At 41.5% G+C, this 22,048-nt stretch overlaps 1 protein-coding gene across 1 annotated transcript in view; it reads right to left on the bottom strand.

Moving 5' to 3' along the window:
* TRPM3 (transient receptor potential cation channel subfamily M member 3) overlaps positions 1–22,048 on the bottom strand; it is a 350,032-nt gene that overhangs the window by 127,013 nt on the left and 200,971 nt on the right. Inside the window, exon 7 of the mRNA XM_064140553.1 lies at positions 7,027–7,201. Coding sequence (XP_063996623.1) covers positions 7,027–7,201 — 175 coding nt within the window. The remainder of the gene's footprint in view (positions 1–7,026; positions 7,202–22,048) is intronic.

Below are 22,048 nucleotides of genomic sequence, written 5' to 3'. Positions count from 1 at the left end.
GCACTGAATTGAATTCCTTAAGGGTCTCACACTTGCAGGAGTAGAATTGATGAGATAGTTAATATGCTGCAAACTCAGCTTGGAGACTGTATTCGAATATTGCAAGGCATTTCTCATTCAGTAAGGAAATATTCGTCTAAGAAGTGACATACTTTTAACTTAGTGTTTCATTTTTCTCATTTTAAATTCTGCATTTAATTAAAAAATCTCTGAGGGTTGGAAACTACTGAATGATCCTATAAGTAGTTGCACTTTACAGTTGTTTTCCTTCCAGATTGTGCTTTTATGCAAGACAATGAAGAAAGAAGACAATGCTTGATTATACTGTCAAAAGTACTTCAGCTTTATGTGGAGGAGGGTTACTAACAACTAAGATATTCACGTAGGGCACGGCAGGGATTGAATTTGAGTGTTTGTGATCAATCTTATGTTCTTACCTCTCAACACTATTCAACACATTTTCAACTTCTAAGTCAATAAGAGTCTGGAGATCCTGAGCTTTAAATTAAGGCCAACAGTGACAATCAGTCAGTTACTCATTCTAGTTCACCACATGAGGAAGGTCGCATTTAAGCTGTGTTCTCATTCAGGTTAATTGATGTATGTATCTTGTTCGTTACTAAGATGTAAAATTTATTGGGAGCTTAACTTCTGATAATTCTACTTCCTTGTAGCAAAATGTACCCACCTTTCTTTCTTAATAATTTGTTCAAGACTTTTCGGACCAAGGCAGTATACAGTCCCTGACATCAAAGTTATAGTCAATTAAAAAAAAAAAGCACACCTAGCAGTAATCCTGCATATCTGATATTCATAATGCTGCAACCTCAGCTAAGTAGGAAGCTGCATATCTGCCTTCTCCTCCTCCTGAAAATTCAGCGAGAGAGATGCAATACTGAGGGCTCAAAACTGATTTACCTCCAAATACATCTTTACTTCAAGATATGATTCACAGTTCCTTCTGACCCATTCTTGGTACACCGCATAGCTGCAGACAGCACCTCCTGCAAGGCAGTACAGACACAGCTCTCTGTGTTGTGCCAGAAGCCTCTCTCCACTGCAGCCCAACAGTCTTGCCTACAGTTACAATATGCACCAAAGACTGCCCTAGGTGAATGAAAGGTCACATTTTCACGAGGAAAGACTATAATTAGGCCTTACAATAAAGCGGAGTCAAGCATCTTTCCTCTTTTCAAGGAAACGCATACACTGACATTGCAAAGGGATGCTGCATCTTGATTAATACAAAAATTACTTCATTTTTCTGCTATGTGAAATCAATTAGGAAGGATAAAGAGAAGGCAGACACATAAAAATTTGTGAAACCCAATACAAAAGGACCCATTAGGCAAACGTGCAATTGTCCAATACTGTTAAGGGTCTTTTGGAAACAGCAGATTGACACTACACATCACAACGCTAGTAGAGTGTTGCATTTTGTCTTCCTTCACCTCCAGATACATATATTTTTTTTCTTCCTCTGGAAATAAACTTACAAACAAACATAAAAACTCACACAGGTGCCTAGTATACATGTACTTAAATGTAGAAAATTAATTCCTATGGGTCTTTAATTAATGAAAATGTAAGACACTGAGAAAGCAGCATGATAATACCAACATGCAAGTGCTGAGCCTGTTGCTGCCATGAATGAAAAGGGCTTTGAATGATGTAGGTCAGATATCTAGCGCACAGCATCTGAAAGATATGCTGTGTCTCAGAGTAAACTCTATTTGCAGCCAGCAGCCAAAATTATTATTATAGGTTTTTGACTTTACGGTCTGATTGCACAATGGAATGCAGAATTGAATTCCACACATGACGTGGATGTGCTACACTGATTTAGAGCCTAACAGACACAATTTTGTATAGCTTACCTAGATTACATCCAAAAGAAGAAGATAGCAGTTCAACTAAGTTAACGTGCCAATTCTTTAGTACTCTCCTCATCTCGCTAAGCACTATTCAAAAGCAGGCTACAGTGAGGGAAAAATGCTCTATTTGCATCTGAAATCTAGCAGGTAAAATATTTTTATGAATTAAATATTATTGTGGCATGTCTAAAAATACCATTTTATTTTTACTAATGTTTTCCTAAGCAGGATCAACATCCAGAAATTCCCACTAGCTAGCTTTACAAATTTCAGGCACGGTCTAGAGTGGCACCACTACAAAAAGAAAACCCATAGTTGGGGAGAAAACAGCTTTCATATCTCAGGTGAAAAATTACCTGCTTGTTCTGCATGTAGGGATTCTATCACTTGTCTTTCTTACAGGCATGAATTTGTTGTGATGAATAGAATCACAGAATGGTTTGTTTTGGAAAGGACTTTTAAAGATAATCTATTTCAACTCCTTGCTGTTGGGCAGGGGCATCTTTCACTATATAAGGTTGCTCAAAACCATGTCCAACACAACCTTCCAGCTTACAGCAATAGGACATCCATGGCTTCTCTAGGCAGTCTGTTCCAGTGTCTCTCCACCCTCATCACAAAGAGTGTCCTTATGCCTAATTTAAAGCTATCTTCTTTCAATTTAAGACCATTGCCCCTTGTCTTGTCACTACAGGCCCTTGTAAAAGTCTCTCTCCATCTTTCCTGTGAGTCCTCTTTATATATTAAAGCAAGTTGCATTAATTCTCTTCTTGTATTTTTTTTCATGATGACACCAGAACACAGGCAAGATAGATGGAAATTGTAAGCAAGGTGGTAAAACATTTTTGAGCAAGTTTATATTAAATGTATTAACATTAAAAGTCATTGAAACCAGAAAAATGACTTTTCAAAAATTCATATGGATCTTAGCACATTCAGATGGTGGGCTGGACTACACATGATTTTATTCCCAGTAGAGTTTTGAGTAAGTTCATGATCACATTTATTTTTAATAAGTGTTGAAGTGCTTGGTCTAGACCTTAGTGTTCATGGATTTATGTTTTATTATTTTCAGAACTCTGCTGTAGGTGTGAATACATTTTTGCATGTATTCTAACACATGAAAATTAGTCCCTCGCCAGTGAACTCTGATCAGGAGATTACTGCAGCTACTTAGACAAAAAAGAATGAAGTAGCTCATAGCTAAAATAATCTGTGGGAGTTTTATGCTTTGTTTTCAAATTATCGAATCAAAGAATGGCAGGGATTGGAAGGAAACTCTGAAGATCATCTAGTTCAAGCCCCCTGCTAAAGCAGGGTTACCTAGAGCAAACCACACACTGGAAGATCTTGAGGCTGGCTCAAATGCCTCCAGAGATGAAGATTTTGCAATGTCTCTGGGCAGCCTGTTGGAGAGGGAGCCACCAGCAGATTGTGAGAGGAAGATGCATAGGAAGAATGAGCAAAGAGGTGGAGTGACGTGATGGGGAGTGATTTCAAAATTAACAAAACAGGGTTCAAGTAGGCTCATCTCCATAATTTTATTTAAGGAAGTGCCAATAGGGCACCATGATGGAGAAAACCCTGAAGCCTTTCTTAGAGATCAGGATGCTGGCAGGCCTCTCTAAAGTGCCTATGTACTGATATGGAGAGCACAGGGAATAATCACAATGAGCTTGAACTCTGTGTTGTTGTAGGGCTGTGATCTTGCCAGATCACAGAGAAATGGTGGGATGGCTTCCACGACTGGAGGCATTACAGTGCAGGGAGACAAACTCTGAGGAAAGACAAACTGGTAAGAGTTGGACTTGCCCTTTATGTGAGAACAGCATGGAGCTCTTCCTGGGGATGGATGATGAGCCAAATGAGAATTCTTTGGTAAGGATTAAAAAGAAGACAAGTAAAGGTGACACTGCAGTGGGTGTGTGCTATAGGCTGCATGACTGGGAAGAGCAAGTGGATGAGACCCTCTACAGACAGGAGCAGCCTCATGTTCACAAGCCCTCACCCTCATGGAGAAGGAGAACCTTAACCAATGTGCTATCTGCTGGAATGATAACATAGCAGGGCATAAGTAAACTTGGAGATTCTTGGAATCTATTGACAAGAAGTTGTTCTTGACCCAAGTGCTAGAGCAGTCAATGAGGAGAGGTGCTCTGTTGGACCTTATACTCACAAACAGAGGGATTTAATGTTGATGTGAAGGACAAAAGCAGCCTTGGCGACATCCTCTGGACCATGAGGTGAAGTTCAGGATTCTGAGAGGAGTGAGTGGGTAAAAAGCAAGATCACAACCATAGACTTGAGGAGACCATACTCTGGCCCTTTTGGGGATCTGCTTGGAAGAGTCCTATGAGACAAGACCCAGAGGGAAGTGGAACCCTAAAAGCCTTGTTAATATTCAAGTCTCACCTATTCCAAGATGAATGAATGGTACAAGGGACCCAGTGACATAGGACATGGAAAGGGCTGAACTACTGTGTGCCTTCTTCAGTTTCAGGCCCCCAGAGATCTGAGGGGAAAGTCTGGAAAGAGTAAGTCACACCTTTGGTGGAAAAGGCACAGTTCACACAGAATTACAGAACTGCTGTGATTGGGAAAGACCTTTAAGATTACCAAATCCAACCATTATCTAACTCTACCAGGGCCATTACTATACCATATCCTTGAGCACTGTATCTAGGCAGCTTTTAAATACATCCTGGGATGGTGATTGAATCACTTTATTGGGTACCCTGTCCAGTCTTTGATAATCCTTTCAGTATAAAAGTATTTCTTAATGTCGAACTTAAACCTTCCTTGGTGTAAGCTAGTGCCATTTCCTCTTGTCACAGGGTCACAGGATCACAAGATGTTAGGGGTTGGAAGGGACCCAAGGAGATCATCAAGTCCAACCGCCCTGCCACAACAGGCCAATACTATAACACAGATCACACAGGAACACATCCAGACAGGCCCTGAAAGGCTCAAGAGAAGGAGACTCCAGAACCTCCCTAGGCAGCCTGTGCCAGTGCTCTGGGACCCTTACAGTCAAGAAGTTCCCCCTTGTATTGAGGCAGAACCTCTTTTGCTGCAACTTACACCCATTGCTCCTTGTCCTATCCCAGCGAGCAGTGAGCACCAGCTGTGAGTTTTGAGAAGAGATCAATGCCCATCTCACTATGACCTCCTTTCAGGTAGCTGTAGAGAGTGATAAACTCTTTCGCAAGCCTCATTTCCTTCAGATTAAACAACCCCAGTTCCCAGTCATAAGACTGCTTGACCATGAGTGTTGGACCAGGTGGCCTCCAGAGGTCCCTTCCAACCTCCACAGTTCTGTGATTCTACGGATATGTATTTTTTGGGGTAGAGGAGAACAAAGAATATTAAAGATTTTGACATCCAGTAATAATATGTGCTTACATTCTGGTTCAAGAAAATCACTTGTACAGTAAAGGCTAAATACCATCCTTGCCTCACCTTGAATCTTCAAAGAAATGTGGGACAGTGAAAATGCAGATCATTGCACAAGCATTCATGTGTGAGTATAGAAGTGTGTAGAATCGTGCCCAATAGGCAACACAAATACAAACCAGCTTATATGAACATGCAGGGCTAAATGAAACCTGAAGACAGCAGCACTCTGTATTACAATCACATAGCATATTTCAGACACTGAAAATAATTCCCTGGGCCCTTTGAATCCTTTGGTCTTCATCAGAGAGATAACCTGCAGACAACCTAACCTGATCACTGACCTGCAACCTGCAAGATACGATACAACAATAGTAGTCAGTTACACGTCATGAGAAGTAACAGTTTTCTCTACCTCTGTTTATTCTACAGACATTTCATAGTGTTGCTTTAACTCCTCTTTTTTTTTCTTCCTGTTCTGGATGCTTTCATTATGTCACCCTTATTGATGATGGAAACAGCCATATGAATACAATATTACTTTTGCACTGCATTGCTAATCATTTCCTAGTCTCCGTCTGTCCTGAAGTCCTGGATACCCCAAAATTCCTCTCCCTTCGTGGTTTGAATGGGAGAGGAAAGGCATGAAAAACCTGGTTTCTGCCCCTGCCCTACAGGCGTGAAGGAGGGGAGCAAAGAGCCCTTCCAGTGCAGATGCCTGTGCTGGAATCGGGCAGGTGATTGGCTGTGGTCTTCACGCCTAGAAAGTGGTAACTCTGCTCTTTGTCTAATTGGGGTACTTCCCACCTTGGGGTCCTCCACCTTAGAGTTCTCCCCTGCCTGGATAGTTCCTGCAGAAAGAGTCCCCTGGCACTCTGAAGGACAAGCTCCTGAGGGACAGGACCGTCCCTGCTTTGGATGGCTTCCCACCATAAGCACCCCTTTTGTGCAAGCTTAATAGGCCTAAGGAGCCTCGGATGTCCTTCGAAAGCGAGAGAGCTGACACACATCTGGACTGCCCTTTCTCTCAGACAGCCTAACTCAGCTGTGAGCAAACTTTCTGCTCAGCCTGATTGATAACTGGGAAAGCTGTGTTTAATAGCTTAGCCTTTTCCATTTCTCAACTTCTAAAATAGTCAAATTTTTCTATGGTATCCTGTTGGAGAAATTCTTGCTAGCAGAGGACACAAAATGATAAACATGAGCAACCCATGCTGGGAGCATCCTTGAATCCATCTTGGGAGTTAAGATACCAGGCGCTGGGTAGCTTCCCCCCACATGCAGCTGCAGGGGGTGGAGTGCCAGATGCATGGTGGGCGGAGTTAGCCAACCCCAGAGGCTGACCCTCAGGTTGTTATGGTATATTACCCTATCCATGCCTTACATGTAACCCTGTACCCTCTATATGTAACCAATCTTAGTGGAGCATGCCTCTTGCAAGAATGCATGTAAGTCTCTGCATCACGGAAATAAAGCGGACTATGACCATCTAACCATATTGGTGAACAAAGACTCATTTTACCCAGGTGCTCCACCAGTTAATAGTATCCTTGTAAGATCTTAATCAAACTGAGTCTGCTAATTAAACTAAATTAACTTCTGTATATCGTTTTGGGGGGCGGGGTTTCAGGAAAATAACATAATTCTATTTTTTATATATATTCCTGACTCAGCCACGTGAATTCCCTGCCTCCACAACACTGTATTACTGCCAAATTGAATCTATGGATGGAGAAAGATACACTACAAAATGACTTACCCTCCTTCTTCAGAGTATTTGTGACCAAAGGCAAGGATGTCAGACGCCCGGCCGCTGCCATCGCATATCACAACAGGAACAGGAGGAGTGTCTCGCAGGTACTCCAGAACAATAGAGATAACATTAGGACCTCCTTCCACAATAAGGGCCACCACTGGAACTCCTTGACCAATTCCTGGATTAAAAGAAAGAAACAAACAAAAAAACCCCAAACAAAAGAAGAAAAGGAACAAAAAGTGCAAAGCCAGCAAAGAAAAAAAAAAAAAAAGGGTAACAAAAGAAATCAGAAGAGAAAAAACAGTCTGAAATTACTGCATTGTGACTGTACAGCGTTATGTTAGAGAAAAAAGTACAGATTTGGAAAAGTTCAGGTGCTAAGAACAGAAAGGACTAATTTAGTCATCACAGTGGTTCCACTGCGTAAAACAGTATTTTCTAGAATTCTGTTTTAAGCATTATAGTTATGGCTGAAACAGACAACAAAAAATTTAAAAAGGTTGAATCCTGTTTTGAGAGCATAGAGAAGTTACCACTACTTTTCCTAACATGCTCAGAGTCATGACTTTGTAGCTTCCTTACAATCTACATTTTGCATGATGTCAGTTTCCAATCGCTGGGTCTCCCAGCAGCTTTGCTTGCTGTTCCAAAGTCCTCTCTGCGTTTTTGTTGCCATATTTGATGCCTTTCAAGCTTGCAGCTGGATAGCCTTTTAACCTCCTCTTTAATAAATGAAATATATCTATAACAAGTCACCACAGCAACTGTTTTCCAGTCCTAGTTAGTCTCATAGTTTTTCTCTGAATTTTCTCCATATTTTGCAGATTACTCCTTGATTGCAGACTTCACACTGGAAGTATTAGTTGAGCACTAATTCAGCTCTCTTTGGAGCACAGAAGAAGGATCTTAATTTTCAATACTTGTAATACAATTACATGGGACAGCTCTGCAAAACCTGCAGCACAAACTTTGTCAGAAAGGTCTTATGCATTTAGAGAAAGGCAATTTGACACCAGGCTGATGTTAACGTGTCTGAAAAAGCTTTTACAGGTGTCACTTCTTGATCAGTAGAGACTGGAGCTATTCAAAACGACCCAGGCAAAAGAATACAGAAGTAGTTTAACTTTTTTTTTTTTTTTCAACAGAAAGACTTTATCCTTTTAAACTTGATTTTTCTAAGAAACATTCACAAACATTCATTAGGTTTTCCTCTAGAAACATTTGCAAATCAAATTAATTTTGGTAGTCATAAATATCTTTAAGAATCTGAGTTACTGTCAGAAAATGAAGGGAACAGCTCTTAAAAAAATGTAAAACAAAACAAAACAAAACAAAAAACAACCCTCAGTTCTTACATAGAATGGCAAAATATTTAGTTCTTACATAGAATGTCCAAACTACTTTAAAAGCAAATGTATTTTCTGGAGCTACTCTCAGCACAATTTGTTACGATTGCCTCTCTACTTGTCAGCTTGTTAGTCTTTTATCATGTAACTCAAGTAATGTGCATGCTGTTTATTTATGTTAAGGAAATTATAAGCAGAGGTATAAAATCCAGATTAAGAAAGGCAGAATATAACAAGGTGATTAACAGAATGATTTGCACAGGGCTTACTGGTAAGTTTTTTTATTAACGTTAAGGACTTTGAGGAATTGCTGCTCTGCCTAATCATTAAGTTCTTTTGGTGATTTAGTTCTTTCTAATCGTCTTAGAGGAAAAGAAGTTTTAAGGCACAGAGTTAAATAAGAAAGCAAAATGAAGAACTTTTGATAAGAGTGAATGGTATGTCTGATGGGTTAACCTGTGGCACAGATGATTCCATTAACTTTAAGGAATTCCAGCTAAGAATGAATTTTGTTTGGCAAATTCACATTTACTTACATTTATTTTAATGATGCTTAAATTTCCTTAAAAGTGCATTCTAGATATTAGCAGTAACATCCTCTCCCCTCCCCCTCCCTTTTTAAAAAAATCTTATAAATATAATACTGGTTTTTTCTCCCATATAAATGCATGCAATACGTTTGCTATGACTGAGCATGTAGCATAGGGTTTTCTTTTGCTACTAGGTGTTGACAGGAATGTTGTTTATGTTTATGTCTTTTACAAGAACATACATTTTTGTAAGACAATTACAATCAGAACACGAAGGAAAATTAAGGTCTTAGTGTGTAATACTTTTCTATATGATCCTTCCCAACATAATCACATGGTGGCTGATGAGATACTCTTAGGACTGGGAGGAGATATTTTATAATTGAATTTCTAGTGGCCTAGCTAATGTAAACTTTATATCAATACTTGCATAGCTTTTTCTTTCTTTCTTTTCTTTCCTTTTTTTTTTTTTTTCTTTTTTTTAGAATGCCACATGGCAAATACTTCAAGCACCTTTAGTTCTGATTATAGTTTTCTTAGTATAGGAGTTCTTGTGAGTTGAAGAATTTCCCTTCACTGCTCTTATTTCAGTCCTCCTTGCTCAGAAGACTGATTACACAGCAAATCTAAGATGAAGTCTGACTAGGAGGCCCACAGCTCCCTGAAATTTTACTCCAGCATTCCTCTTTGGCAGCGCAGTTTTTTCCACTGGAAATGAACTTGTAGGGCTCACCTTATTTCATTATGGACAAAGCCCTCTGTGTGTGTCTAAAAGCCTGATCCTATCATTCACCAAAGGTGGCCTTTTGTAAAGTATTTTCTATAACACTGTAAGAAATTCATAACAAAGCTGAATGGAGGTGTACAGATTTGGAAGTATTTAATTAAATAATGGGCAGAGTTGATGAAGAACTGCACTACTAGTGCAGCTTCTTGAAGAACTTACACTGGTCCTATCATAACTATTCATTACTTTTAAAAAAGAAGTAGAACTGTGGCTGACATCTGCTACTAAGATGATATGAAAAAGTATTCTCAGTCAAATTTGATTTGGATGCCATTAAGAAATGGAGAAAGTTCACAGTGTAAGATGTAAAGTAATGTACTTGGTAATTAAATTCTGGTATAAACTGGGAAATCGTTTGGAGCAAGTACTAGAAAAGAAAAAAAAACAGAAAGAGATCCAGCTGGTCACAGAAAAACTGAGTATTTGGTGCAACAACATCACGAAGAAGGCAGGTATGACCCAGGAATACACACAGCAAAGCATTTTCAGTAGGAAATATGGATGTATCAATGCTGTTGTGCAAGTCACTCATGAAGTTCAATGTGAAAAACTCTCTGCAGTTATGCTCACCAATGCTCAAAAAGAACAAACTGGAACAAATGGAGGAAAAAGCCAAAATGAAACAAACTGGAACAAATGGAGGAAAAAGCCAAAAGGAGTCAAAGGGGAATCAAGACTCCATGTTATGACAGAACATTTGGTAAGTTTGGCTCACCTTCCCTAGCAAATTGAAGAGTACAAGACAATGCACCCATGACATATAGCACATCGGCTATGAATGGTTTTACACAGAGTTCAGAAGATTTCTGATTATCAGAGGAGTGAGCCTTCATGAGTTTATAGTAAGACTAATAGCAAAAAACTTTCTGAGTTTGAAGTGATACTCAATAATCATTACAGATGCAGCTGGTTTTAGTAGTAGTCAAGCTGTTCCTAAAACAGCTTACTTCAGGTCTGCTGGTAGTTTGGTCTCATTGTATTCTGCTGGATATTGATCAGCTAAGTATTTCTAATGGTATAAATAATGGTGGTTAGTCTATACAGCTGAACTATTTTTGTCTTTCTGAGCCAATGAACAGAACACCTGAAAGGGTTTCTAAAACTAATTTTTTATTACTTTGTTTTAAATTTATTTATTTATTTGATTGTTGGTTGATTTATTTATTAATTTATTTTTAACATCTGTAATCACAACAGTTGCATGGCATATAACAGTTCTCTGCAAGTGTTCCAGTTGTGTTTCACTGTGGTTAATCAGATATCATGTTTTCTCTTCCCTGGTGCTGTAGAAGCATATCCAATACAGAAACATAGAACTGTTGAGGTCGAAAGAGACCTTTGAGGTCATGAAGTCCAACTGCTCACACTAAGCTCACAATCCCACCACTACTAGGTGCCATATCCAACTACCCTTTAAGTACCTCCAGGGATGGTGACTCCACCAGTGCTCTGGCCAGCCTCTTCCAGCCTTTGATAGCCCATTCTATGAAGACATTTTCCCCAATATCCAACCTGAACCTCCCCTGGCACAACTTGAGGTTGCTCTGTCTTGTTCTGTCACTTGCTGCAAGTGAGAAGAGACTGACCCTCACCTCTCTACAACCTTCTTTGAATCATAGAATCATAGAATCAACCAGGTTGGAAGATCCAAGATCAGCCAGTCCAACCTATCCCCCAGCCCTTGCCAGTCAACTAGACCATGGCACCGAATGCCTCATCCAGTCTTTTCTTGAAGACCTCCAGGGACGGTGCCTCCACCACCTCCCTGGGCAGCCCATTCCAATGCCAATCACTCTCTCTTTCAAGAACTTCCTCCAAACATCCAGTCTATACCTACCCAGGCACAACTTGAGACTGTGTCCCCTTGTTCTGTTGCTGGTTGCCTGGGAGAAGAGGCCACCCCCGACCTGGCTACAATGTCCCTTCAGGTAGTTGTAGACAGCAATAAGATCACCCCTGAGCCTCCTCTTCTCCAGGCTAAATAACCCCAGCTCCCTCAGCCTCTCCTCATAGAGTTTATGCTTCAGGCTCTTCACCAGCTTTCTTGCCCTTCTCTGGACACATTCCAGCACCTCAACATCTCTCTTGAATTGAGGGGCCCAGAACTGGACACAGGACTCAAGGTGTGGCCTGACCAGTGCTGAGTGCAGGGGAAGAATAACCTCCCTTGGCCTTTGTGGACTTTGTAGCCTTCTCTCTGAAGACTAAACAACCACAATTCCCTCAGCTGTTCCTTATAAGACTTGTGTTCAAGACCCTTTGGTATGAACAACATTCTAAGGGCTGGTAAAACAGTATCACAGTATCACAGTATCACCAAGGTTGGAAGAGACCTCACAGATCATCAAGTCCAACCCTTTACCACAGTGCCCAAGGCTAGACCATGGCACCAAGTGCCACATCCAACCTTGCCTTGAACTGCCCCAGGGACGACAAACCAACTTCTGTTAAAATCCACTCTTCTATGAAAGTTTGTGGCTTTGAATTAAAAAAAGACCCAAACAAACACTTGACCTGAACCTTAATTAAACATACATGATGTTCTAGGTCAAAATGCAAGTTGTTTGATTTTTCTAGTAGATTTACTTGTGAGATAGAGGAGATTTAAACCACAGACCTGACTCCTTCATCTCCTTTTCCTTTTGGAAATCTTCCATGAGTTCAAACAAATATATATATATTTTTCATCATAATTTTCATTGCTTTGTAGACATAATTTTGGTTTGGAAAAAATGTATCATTTCTTTAGTTTGGAGGGAAAATTAGAAAGTACATTTCTGGAATTAGATATAATATTTTAAACACAGTTACGAATACTTTGTTAATAATTCTTCTGAGTATAACCACTTCTGACTTTCAGGAAAGCTCTGCAGACTACCGTTGTCTGAATCTTCAAGTTATGAGCTTTACCAGATTTACAATGGTTCATTTCTGAGAGTGATGGTATCCACAGTGTGCAAGGACACTCGCAGATGTGGGGGAAAAAAAGTAATTTCTGCTCAAGTATCCTAAAATTTGAAAACTAGAGTGAGAATTATCACATTCTGAGTTTCCTATGCTGTTCACAATCACATTTATATTATTTGTGACATTATATCTGCTTCAGAATTAAAGCTTAGCTACTTAGCTACAACAAGTCATAGAATCACAGAGCTGCTGAGATTGACAGATACCTGAGAGAGCATCAAGCCAAAAAGCTCATCTAGAGCTTGCAATTCCACCACTACTGCTAAGCCACTACCACTAAACTGTGTCCATAAGCACCACATCCATGTGTTTTTTAAATAACTCCAGGGATGGTGATTCCACCACTTCCCAGGGTAGCCTGTTCTAATGCTTGATATCCCTTCTGTGACAAAATTTTTCATAATATCCAAACTGAACCTTCCCTGCACAACTTGAGGCAATTTTCTCTTGTCCTGTCACTTGTTTCATGTAATAAGAGACTGATCACCTGTCTTGGTTTAAGGACTGAGACAGATGCTCATTAACCCTTCTCAGAGGAGTTAAGTAAAACTGCTCCACACCAGATGGGAAAGAATTAGAAGTTTAAAAGGAAGTGCTATTCATAACTACATGCAACAATACAAAAAGCATATAACATAAACAACATCTATAGTCTCCCTTGGCCATGGCTCTCCAAGAACCTCCTTAGGCCAAAGCTTCACACAAACCTCCCTTTAAACCAGGACAAAACCCCAGGCCTCAAATGCCCCCCTCCATACCATGCCTTCCTGCCCCCCAGACTAACCCAAGTGAGGCAGCTAAAATTCAGCCTGGTAGGTCTAGGGCAAGCAAAGCCACTCAAACCCTCACTCCCACGTACCAAATGCCAGATAAAGATCCATGCAACCTCCCAGGAACAGAGAGGGAGGGATAAAAAGAGAGAATCTGACTCTGTGGCCAGTTTTATAGGGAGGCAGGACTTATGGGAAAGAAATAACAAAAAATTACACTTTCCAGTCCACCTCCTGGACTTATCTAGCTGCTGGAGACCCTCAGCTTCATGGTTCTTAAAGGTATCCAGCCTCACTAACGCCACTACCTTACTACAACCTCCTTTCAAGTAGTTGTGAAGGGTGAGAGGTGTCCCCTCAGTCCCCTCTTCTTAAGGCTAAACAACCCTGGTTTCCTCAGCCATTCCTCATAATACTTGTGTTCAAGACCTTTCACCAGCTTAATTGCTCTTCTCTGGACATGTTCCAGCAGCTCAATGTCCTTCTTGTAGTGAACGGGCCAAAACTGAACACAGTACTTGAGGTATGGCCTCATCACTGCTGAAAAGGACAATCATATCCCTAGGGCTGCTGGCCACACTATTCCTGATACATGCCAGGATGTCACTGGCCTTCCTGACCATCTGAGCACGCTGTTGTCTCATACTGAGCTGCTAATAAATCCACATTCTCAGGTCCTTCTATGCTGGGCAGCTCTCAAGCCATTCCTCCCCAAACCCACAGTGTTGTGTGGGGTTGCCCATGATTCAGCACTCAGCACTTGACCTTACTGAATCTCATACTGATGCACTCAGCTCATTTATGCAGTGTGTCCAGACCCCTCTGCAGAGCCTTCTTGCCCACCAGCAGATCAACATGACAACCCAACTTAGTGTTGTCTGCAATCTTACCAAGGGTGCACTCAATTGCCTCATCTAAATAATTAATAAAGATATTAAGCAGAACTGGCCCAAATACTGAGCCCTAGGGAACACCACCTGTGACTGGCTGACAAAAGGATTTAACTCCGTATACCACAATTCAGCCATTTTTTTCACACAAGGTGGTACCAGTCCAAGCCATGGGCACATAGTTCCTCCAGGAGGATGCTGTGGGAAACTTGAGAAAGCCTTATTAAAGTCAAGGTAGATAACAGTGACAGCACTTCCCTTACCAGTAAGGTCAGCTTGTCATAGGAGGATCAGATTGGTTAAGTATGACCTGCCCTTCAGAAACCCATGCTGACTGGGCCAAATCATCAAGTTGTTCATTGTGTGACACATGATGTTTGTCATGAGCATCTGCTCCATGGCTTTCCCTGGCACTGCGGTCAGGCTGACAGGCTTCTGGTTTCCTAGATCCTCCTTCTGACCCTTCTTGCAAATAGATGTCACATTTCATAGAATCATAACGTCATAGAATGGTTTAGGTTGGAAGGGACTTCAAAGATCATGCAGTTCCAGCCCCCTGCCATAGACAGGGATGCCTCCCACTAGAACAGGTCACTCAGGGCCTCATCCAGCCTGGCCTTGAACACCTCCAGGGACGGAGCAGCTACAATCTCCCTGGGCAACCTATTCCAGTGTCTCACCATCCTCACTGTGCAGAACCTTTTCTTAACATCTGTTTGAAACCTCCTGTCTTCCAGTTTAAACCCATTACTTCTCGTCCTGTCATTACAAGACCTTGTCAATCGTCCCTCCTCAGCCTTCTTGTAGGGCCTCTTCAGACACTGGAGGGCCACTACAAGGTCTCCTTGAAGCCTTTTCTTTCCCAGGCTGAAGAATCCCAACTCTTGTTGGGCCTGTCCTCATAAGAGAGCTGCACCAGCCCTCTGATCATCTTCATGGCCCTCCTCTGGACTCATTGCAACAGTTCCATGTTCTCCTTGTGTTGAGGGCTCCAGAACTGCACACAGTACTCCAGGTGGGGTCTGACAAGAGTAAAATAAATGGGGAGAATCCCCTCCCTTGCCCTGCTGGCCATGCTTCTCTTGATGCAGCCCAGCACATGGTTGCTGTCTGGGCTGCATGTGCACATTGCCAGCTCATGTTGAGCTTTTCACTAACCCAGACCCCCAGGTCCTTTTCCTCAGGGCTGCTCTCCTGTCATTTGCCACCCAGCCTGGATCTGTGCTTGGTATTGTGCCAGCTCAGGTGCAGGACCTTACACTTGGCCTTGTTGAATGTCATGAGGTTGGCCTGGGCCCACCTCTCCAGCCTGTCCAGGTCACTCTGGATCCCTTCTCTCTAGCCAGTTGACTGTGCCACACAGCTTGGTGTCATCTGCAAACTTGCTGAGGGTGCACTCAATTCCTCTGTCCATATCACTGACAAAGATGTTAAACAGCACTGGTCCCAGCACTGACCCCTGAGGGATGCCACTTGTCACTGGTCTCCAGGTGGACATTGTGCTGATGATTACCACTTTCTGCATACAATCATCCAGCCAAGTCCTTACCCAGCAATGCTCCACCCATCAAGTCTGTGTTTTTCCAGTTTGGTGACCAGGATGTCATGTGGGACAGACTCAAATGCCTTACTCAGGTCCAGGCAGATGATGTCAGTTGCCCTTCCCTTGTCCACTGTTGATGCGACTTCATCATAAAAAGCTACTGAATTTGCCAGGCATGATTTGTCCTTGGTGAAGCCATTGCTGGTAACCACCAATCACCTCTGCTTTGTTTTCCATTTGTCTTAACAGAGCATTCAGGAGGATCTGCTCCATCATCTTGCCAGGCATACAGGTCATACTGACTGGTCTGTAGTTCCTGGGGTCTTCCTTTTTCCCCTTCTTAAAGCTGGGCGTTATGTTTGCCCTTTTCCAGTCAGCAGGAACTTCACCAGTCTAATGGGCAGTGGTTTAGCAACTTTATCTGCCAGATCCCTCAGGACCCGTGGGTGGATCCTGTCAGGTCCCATGGAATTGTGCACGTTCAGATTCCTTATGTGCTCACAAACATGAGCTTCAATTATAGTGGGCAGATCTTCCTTCTCCCAGTCCTTACTTTAGCCCTCTGGGACTTGGGCATTGTGTTTGGAGCCCTTGCCATTGAAGACTGAGTAAAAGAAGAAGTCATTGAGCACCTTAGCCTTATCCATATCCTTTGTCACCAGCTCTCCACTTCCCTTCTGGAAGGGTCCCACATTCTCCCTAGTCCTCCTTTTCTCACTAACATACCTGAAGAATTTCTTCTTGTTCCCCTTGATGCATCTAGACAGATTTGTCTCAGCATTTCTATTTTATGCTACTGAAAATAGCTGATAAGCTAGAGAGCAGATATTTTTTTCCTCAGATTTTCAAAGGAAATATTTGGCTTGTATTCATGGGCAAGTATGCAAGAAACATCTCACAGAAGCTTGAGTGTTACTGTTTCTCGTGTAATAAGGCCTCCATCTCACATTCCTGCTACAGATGTGAAAAGGCAGGTAGTCTCTCATCATTTAATTAATAGAATACAGACAAAACTGTGGCTTTACTTTTGATTTCTATTCATCCAAAAAAAGAAGAAGTAGCACCAAAGAGGAGTTAAAATAATTTCTGTGATGCTCATCACTACTTAATTCCAAAAAATAACTTACAATTGGAGCATTTGGATAAGCATATTTTTTTTCAGGGTAAACTAGATTGCTAAGTGTTTCACAGTGTCAGCTATTGTGAATGTTGTTGGTGTAATATTGCAAATCAGACTGCCATACTGAATGAAAGATTTATAGTCAGCCTCTAGTCAGCCTCTATATGTGATTGACTCTATGGCCAGTGAAAGATTTTCTGGCAGTTGTGACTCCAGGAAGGTGCACACATACCAGAACTTTTGTCCTGGTGTGCTGCAGTGGCAACTTGCAGGCCTTCATGTTGGTATACAGAAAAGTATTCTTGTTTTCCCCTTGACAGAGCACTAGTACATGAATATGTAAGTTAAAACAATAAACTGGAAGAAACTAATGAATTTGGGAACGGAAACAACAAAAAAACTGCATCATGTCTGTGCTGTGTGAAAGGAGATTTAATAAAGCCTTCTGCACTGAGAAGCTCTGCCTTTTTTTCCCCCATGTCTTGAAAACACATGAATATTTTATACTGTGAGTGTATTTATAAATAATCTATAGCTGTCTTATAAATTATTACTAACCCTTTTATGAAGAGCTAAACATGAGTTACTAAATTTTTTACAGACCCAACAACCCAATAGAATGCCTCATTTACTATAAAATGCATTTACTACTCATGTTTTCAAAGGTGCTTAAGAGTAACTGGGACATGTCTGTGTGCTGCTTATTGTTTCTAAGTTAACCTCTGACATCAGCAGATACGAAATGGAGAAGCCATCCCTGGCAGAAATATGTCTAATTATGTACCTTAACAGCTGGTGCATCTGAGCTGATTTCCAACTGGCCACTTTTGCTCCTTCATCGGGTCAGTTGTGGTGCTGAGGGTTCCTGTATATTTGTTCTCTTTTTCTACTTGGAAGTTTCAGCTGGAGATTTTGGTAATTATTTAGATTTGTTTGGGAAGTTGGGATCTGTGACTGTCCGTGGAGCTGTAGTCAATGAGTTACTGCACACGGGTTGGCAAAATAATGGTGTACAGATAGAAACCTGAGTCACACCTCTCATACAAGGTACTACAGCTGTTGAGCAAGTTCTCCAGAAGCTGGATGCGATGGAAGAGCTTAAGGCTTATGCTGCATGTGAATGCACCCAAAGATTCCAAACTGTCCCAAAGCGTGGGGAAAGTAAAGCTCTGCAAACCTGCACAGTGCATGTGCAGTCAGCTTGGCATCTCAAAGTCTTCTTAAAACTAGGCACACACACACTACTCCTCTGTGCAGTGTGGAAACAGGACTCTCACCCTTCCTAGGAATCCTGAACCTACTGCAGATGGGTACAGGCATGCATAAGGCAACACGGAACCAGGTCAGCTCATCAGCTCTTCATGAAAGCTGATATATTTGCATGATCAAGAGGCCTCTGCAGTTCTGCAAAGCACTACCCTCTGTGTCCACAGGCTGATATGCCTTCCTAGACTTAGATATAGTGTGGATGGTGTGGGACATGAATTGGCAGGTTTCTCTGCCTGACAGATCACAGGTTGTCATGTGATTATCTGAGATAATGTGAGAATGAACTTTTAACAGTAGAAAGTTTCTATGACAGGATCTTAATTTGTTTCAGGCCTCTAACTAGTGTATGTCCTGCAAGAGCTCTATCATTTGTGAATAACAGCTACCTTTCTACCTCTCTCTGTGAGCTGTAGAGTTGTTTCACAACCCTTCCCTGGTGCCTCTTTCTTCCCTGCTCTTGCTAGCTGTAAGCATTTGTGTTGCTTTGAGGTATGATCCAATCTCACCCTTGCTTGCAGCCTTATATGTCATTTAAGGGCCTATTTTGTGGTGGACAGCTGGCTTAAGCATTAGTCAACTGTAGTGCTAAAGGTAAGGCAAATGGGCAGCATAACAAAACAACTGTAGAATTTCATGGAATTTCATAGAATCAACCAGGTTGGAATAGACCTCCAAGATCATCCATTCCAACCTATCCCCCAGCCCTATCCAGTCAACTAGACCATGGCACCAAGTGCCTCATCCAGTCTTTTCCTGAACATCTCTAGGGATGGTGACTCCACCACCTCCCTGGGCAGCCCATTCCAATGGGAAATCACTCTCTCTGGGAAGAACTTCCTCCTAACATCCAGCCTATACCTCCCCTGGCACAACTTGAGACTGTAAGTAGGAAAATGTTATCTTTTCGTGTAATGAAGATGGTTATTCCAGCCCTTGTAGGTATGATATACTTCATATACATTCACACAGAACTCTACAACATGATGATCAAACCAAGAAAGTTCATCAATATCATTCTTTTTTTTAAATGGAAAGAAATTTTGCAAACACAAGACTTTAAAAGCCTTGCCTTGGAGGAAAAACTTGGGTTTGGAGGTTTATTTAAGCCTAACACAAATGCACTCTAAACACATTTACTACAACCTTATTATCTAATAGGCAACTTGATAGCACTTCAATAGGGTGAATTCTAAGCAGTACATACTGGTTTGGTTTTCTGTGATTGTTGCAAAGGTTTCGGATGTGTAACAACTGAAACAAAATGATTTTTTGAATGACATGAATGAATATTTATACATGTGATTCTACTAATTTGGAATAGAAGCAGGTGCCAGTTTAACAAATGCTTAATTGCTTCAAAAAGACAGGTGTTTTGCAGAGGTACAGTCTACTTAATCCACAGATTAGGCTACACTTTAGGATTTTTTTTTAATGAAAGAATTGTTTATCACTGGCATTTAGTGGAAATTCTCATTTAACTGTCAGCAGAGGACTGACAAAGTGATGTTAAGAACAACCAATCATTCATATGCTTCCAAGCTGTGACAGTTTTGAACTAGATTTTTGTCAAATCTGATCTCAGTTTTACGCTAAATATGTGAGATAAAACATGATTTTTGAGCAGAAATCCAGAAATACTAATTGTCACATTTCAAATGGCGGTATTTATTTCTGATTCTCCTCCCCCCCCATTTTGAGGTTTATGATATCTTAAAACTGATGGTGGAATTTGGAGGTTCTGGGAAGTTAATGAAAACCAGGGAAGGTCCTTAGCTCTAGAAGTCCTACTTTCAGGCCATTCCTTTATTACATGGGGCTAGCAGAGTATGCAGCACCATACCATGTAAAACCAGTGGCTTTCAGAAGCATATTGGTTTAATTGTTAGCTTGGATATCTTTTGCATGGAATGGATAAGCAATTAAATATAATTATAATAATTATAATAAGGATAAGTCCACTCAGTTTGAGCTAGAAAGTGTGAAGAAAGTAAGTTTTAACTTTTGAAGTAATATTTGCCTTATAGTAATACAGAGTCAACAGATACTGCTCTTTGATTGTTAGTGAGGGCTGTCTAATCATTCCATAAGTGCTACACAACTGGATTTGTAACAGTAATGGTTTTACAACAATCTTCATAAAAGTTGCCACGGAAATGTGTCTACTTCATCTCTAGACACCTGTGTGATCCTCCCTGTGGTCTCAATTGCCTCAGGAAGGCTAAGTAATAATAGAGAACATCCTGAAACAATCTAGATCCTTCCTACTAGATTACACAGAAATAGCACAGACATCTTGTTTTGTTTTGGATTTTTTTCATCTATTGTTTTCAGTCTTCAGACCCTTTTGGAAACACCTCCCTGAGCTGAATCAAACAATTTTGTCGGAAGTATCAATATCAAAGACATGAGATCATCTGCAAACATAGCTCTGCAAATTACAGCTGCAGTAAACTTACCACTATAACAATTACCACAACAACCCCATGCAGAGATACAGGCTGGGGTTGGAGTGGCTGGAGAGCAGCCAAACAGAGAGGGATCTGGGGATGCTGATTGATACCCGCCTGAACATGAGCCAACAGTGTGCCCAGGTGGCCAAGAGAGCCAGTGGCATCCTGGCCTGCATCAGGAATGGTGTGGTCAGCAGGAGCAGGGAGGTCATTCTGCCCCTGTACTCTGCACTGGTTAGACCACACCTTGAGTCCTGTGTTCAGTTCTGGGCTCCCCAGTTTAGAAGGGACATTAAGCTGCTTGAGCGTGTCCAGAGAAGGGTGACGAGGCTGGTGAGAGACCTCAAGTACAAGCCCTATGAGGAGAGGCTGAGGGAGCTGGGATTGTTTAGCCTGGAGAAGAGGAGGCTCAGGGGTGACCTTATTGCTGTCTACAACTACCTGAGGGGTGGTTGTGGCCAGGAGGAGGTTGCTCTCTTCTCTCAGGTGGCCAGCACCAGAACGAGAGGACACAGCCTCAGGCTGCACCAGGGGAAATTTAGGCTGGAGGTGAGGAGAAAGTTCTTCACTGAGAGAGTCATTGGACACTGGAATGGGCTGCCCGGGGAGGTGGTGGAGTCGCCGTCCCTGGAGCTGTTCAAGGCAAGATTGGACGTGGCACTTGGTGCCATGGTCTAGCCTTGAGCTCTGTGTTAAAGGGTTGGACTTGATGATCTGTGAGGTCTCTTCCACCCCTGATGATACTGTGATACCTATCAACTAAGCGAATGTGTCTGGAAAAAGGGGAATGTACCTTGCCTTCACAGGAGGATGAAGCCCCAGATGCTGGGTCTTTCTACTGAGAGAGGTATGAATATCACCCAGATGCCATAACCAGCTCAAACTTCATTTCAGACAACTGCACTTCTTAGAATCAGCTCTCATCTTTCTTCACCCCTTATCTCCAGTGTCGTTCTCAGAACAGAAGCAGTTACTACTTATTCCAGATATGGCAAAAATGAGACAGTTTTTTGGTTTTTTTTTTTTGACCCTTGAAAAAATGTTTAGTAATAAAAGCAAAGGAACTTATAGATTACAAGCAAACAAATGAACAAACATAACCCCCCAAAACTCCAAAGACAAACTTTTAACAATTTTCTATTTTCATAAATTGAGTGGAACTTCCACATGGTTGAAGACTCATTACATGCCCTATCACCAGAGAAACCAGAGTGACCTGGTAAGCCTGCACAACAAATGCTAGGAATATCTCTTGTCTTTCTCCTATCCACATAAAGGATTACATGTGACAGAATGATACAGAACCACTATAGCAAAGGAAAGCTCACAATCACTGGATTAATTTTTGCTTTT

Source organism: Pogoniulus pusillus, chromosome Z (genome assembly GCF_015220805.1).
Source record: "Pogoniulus pusillus isolate bPogPus1 chromosome Z, bPogPus1.pri, whole genome shotgun sequence".
NCBI lineage: Eukaryota > Metazoa > Chordata > Aves > Piciformes > Lybiidae > Pogoniulus > Pogoniulus pusillus.
The sequence above is the reverse complement of the archived record's forward strand: the minus strand, read 5'-3'. Positions and strand labels throughout refer to the sequence as shown.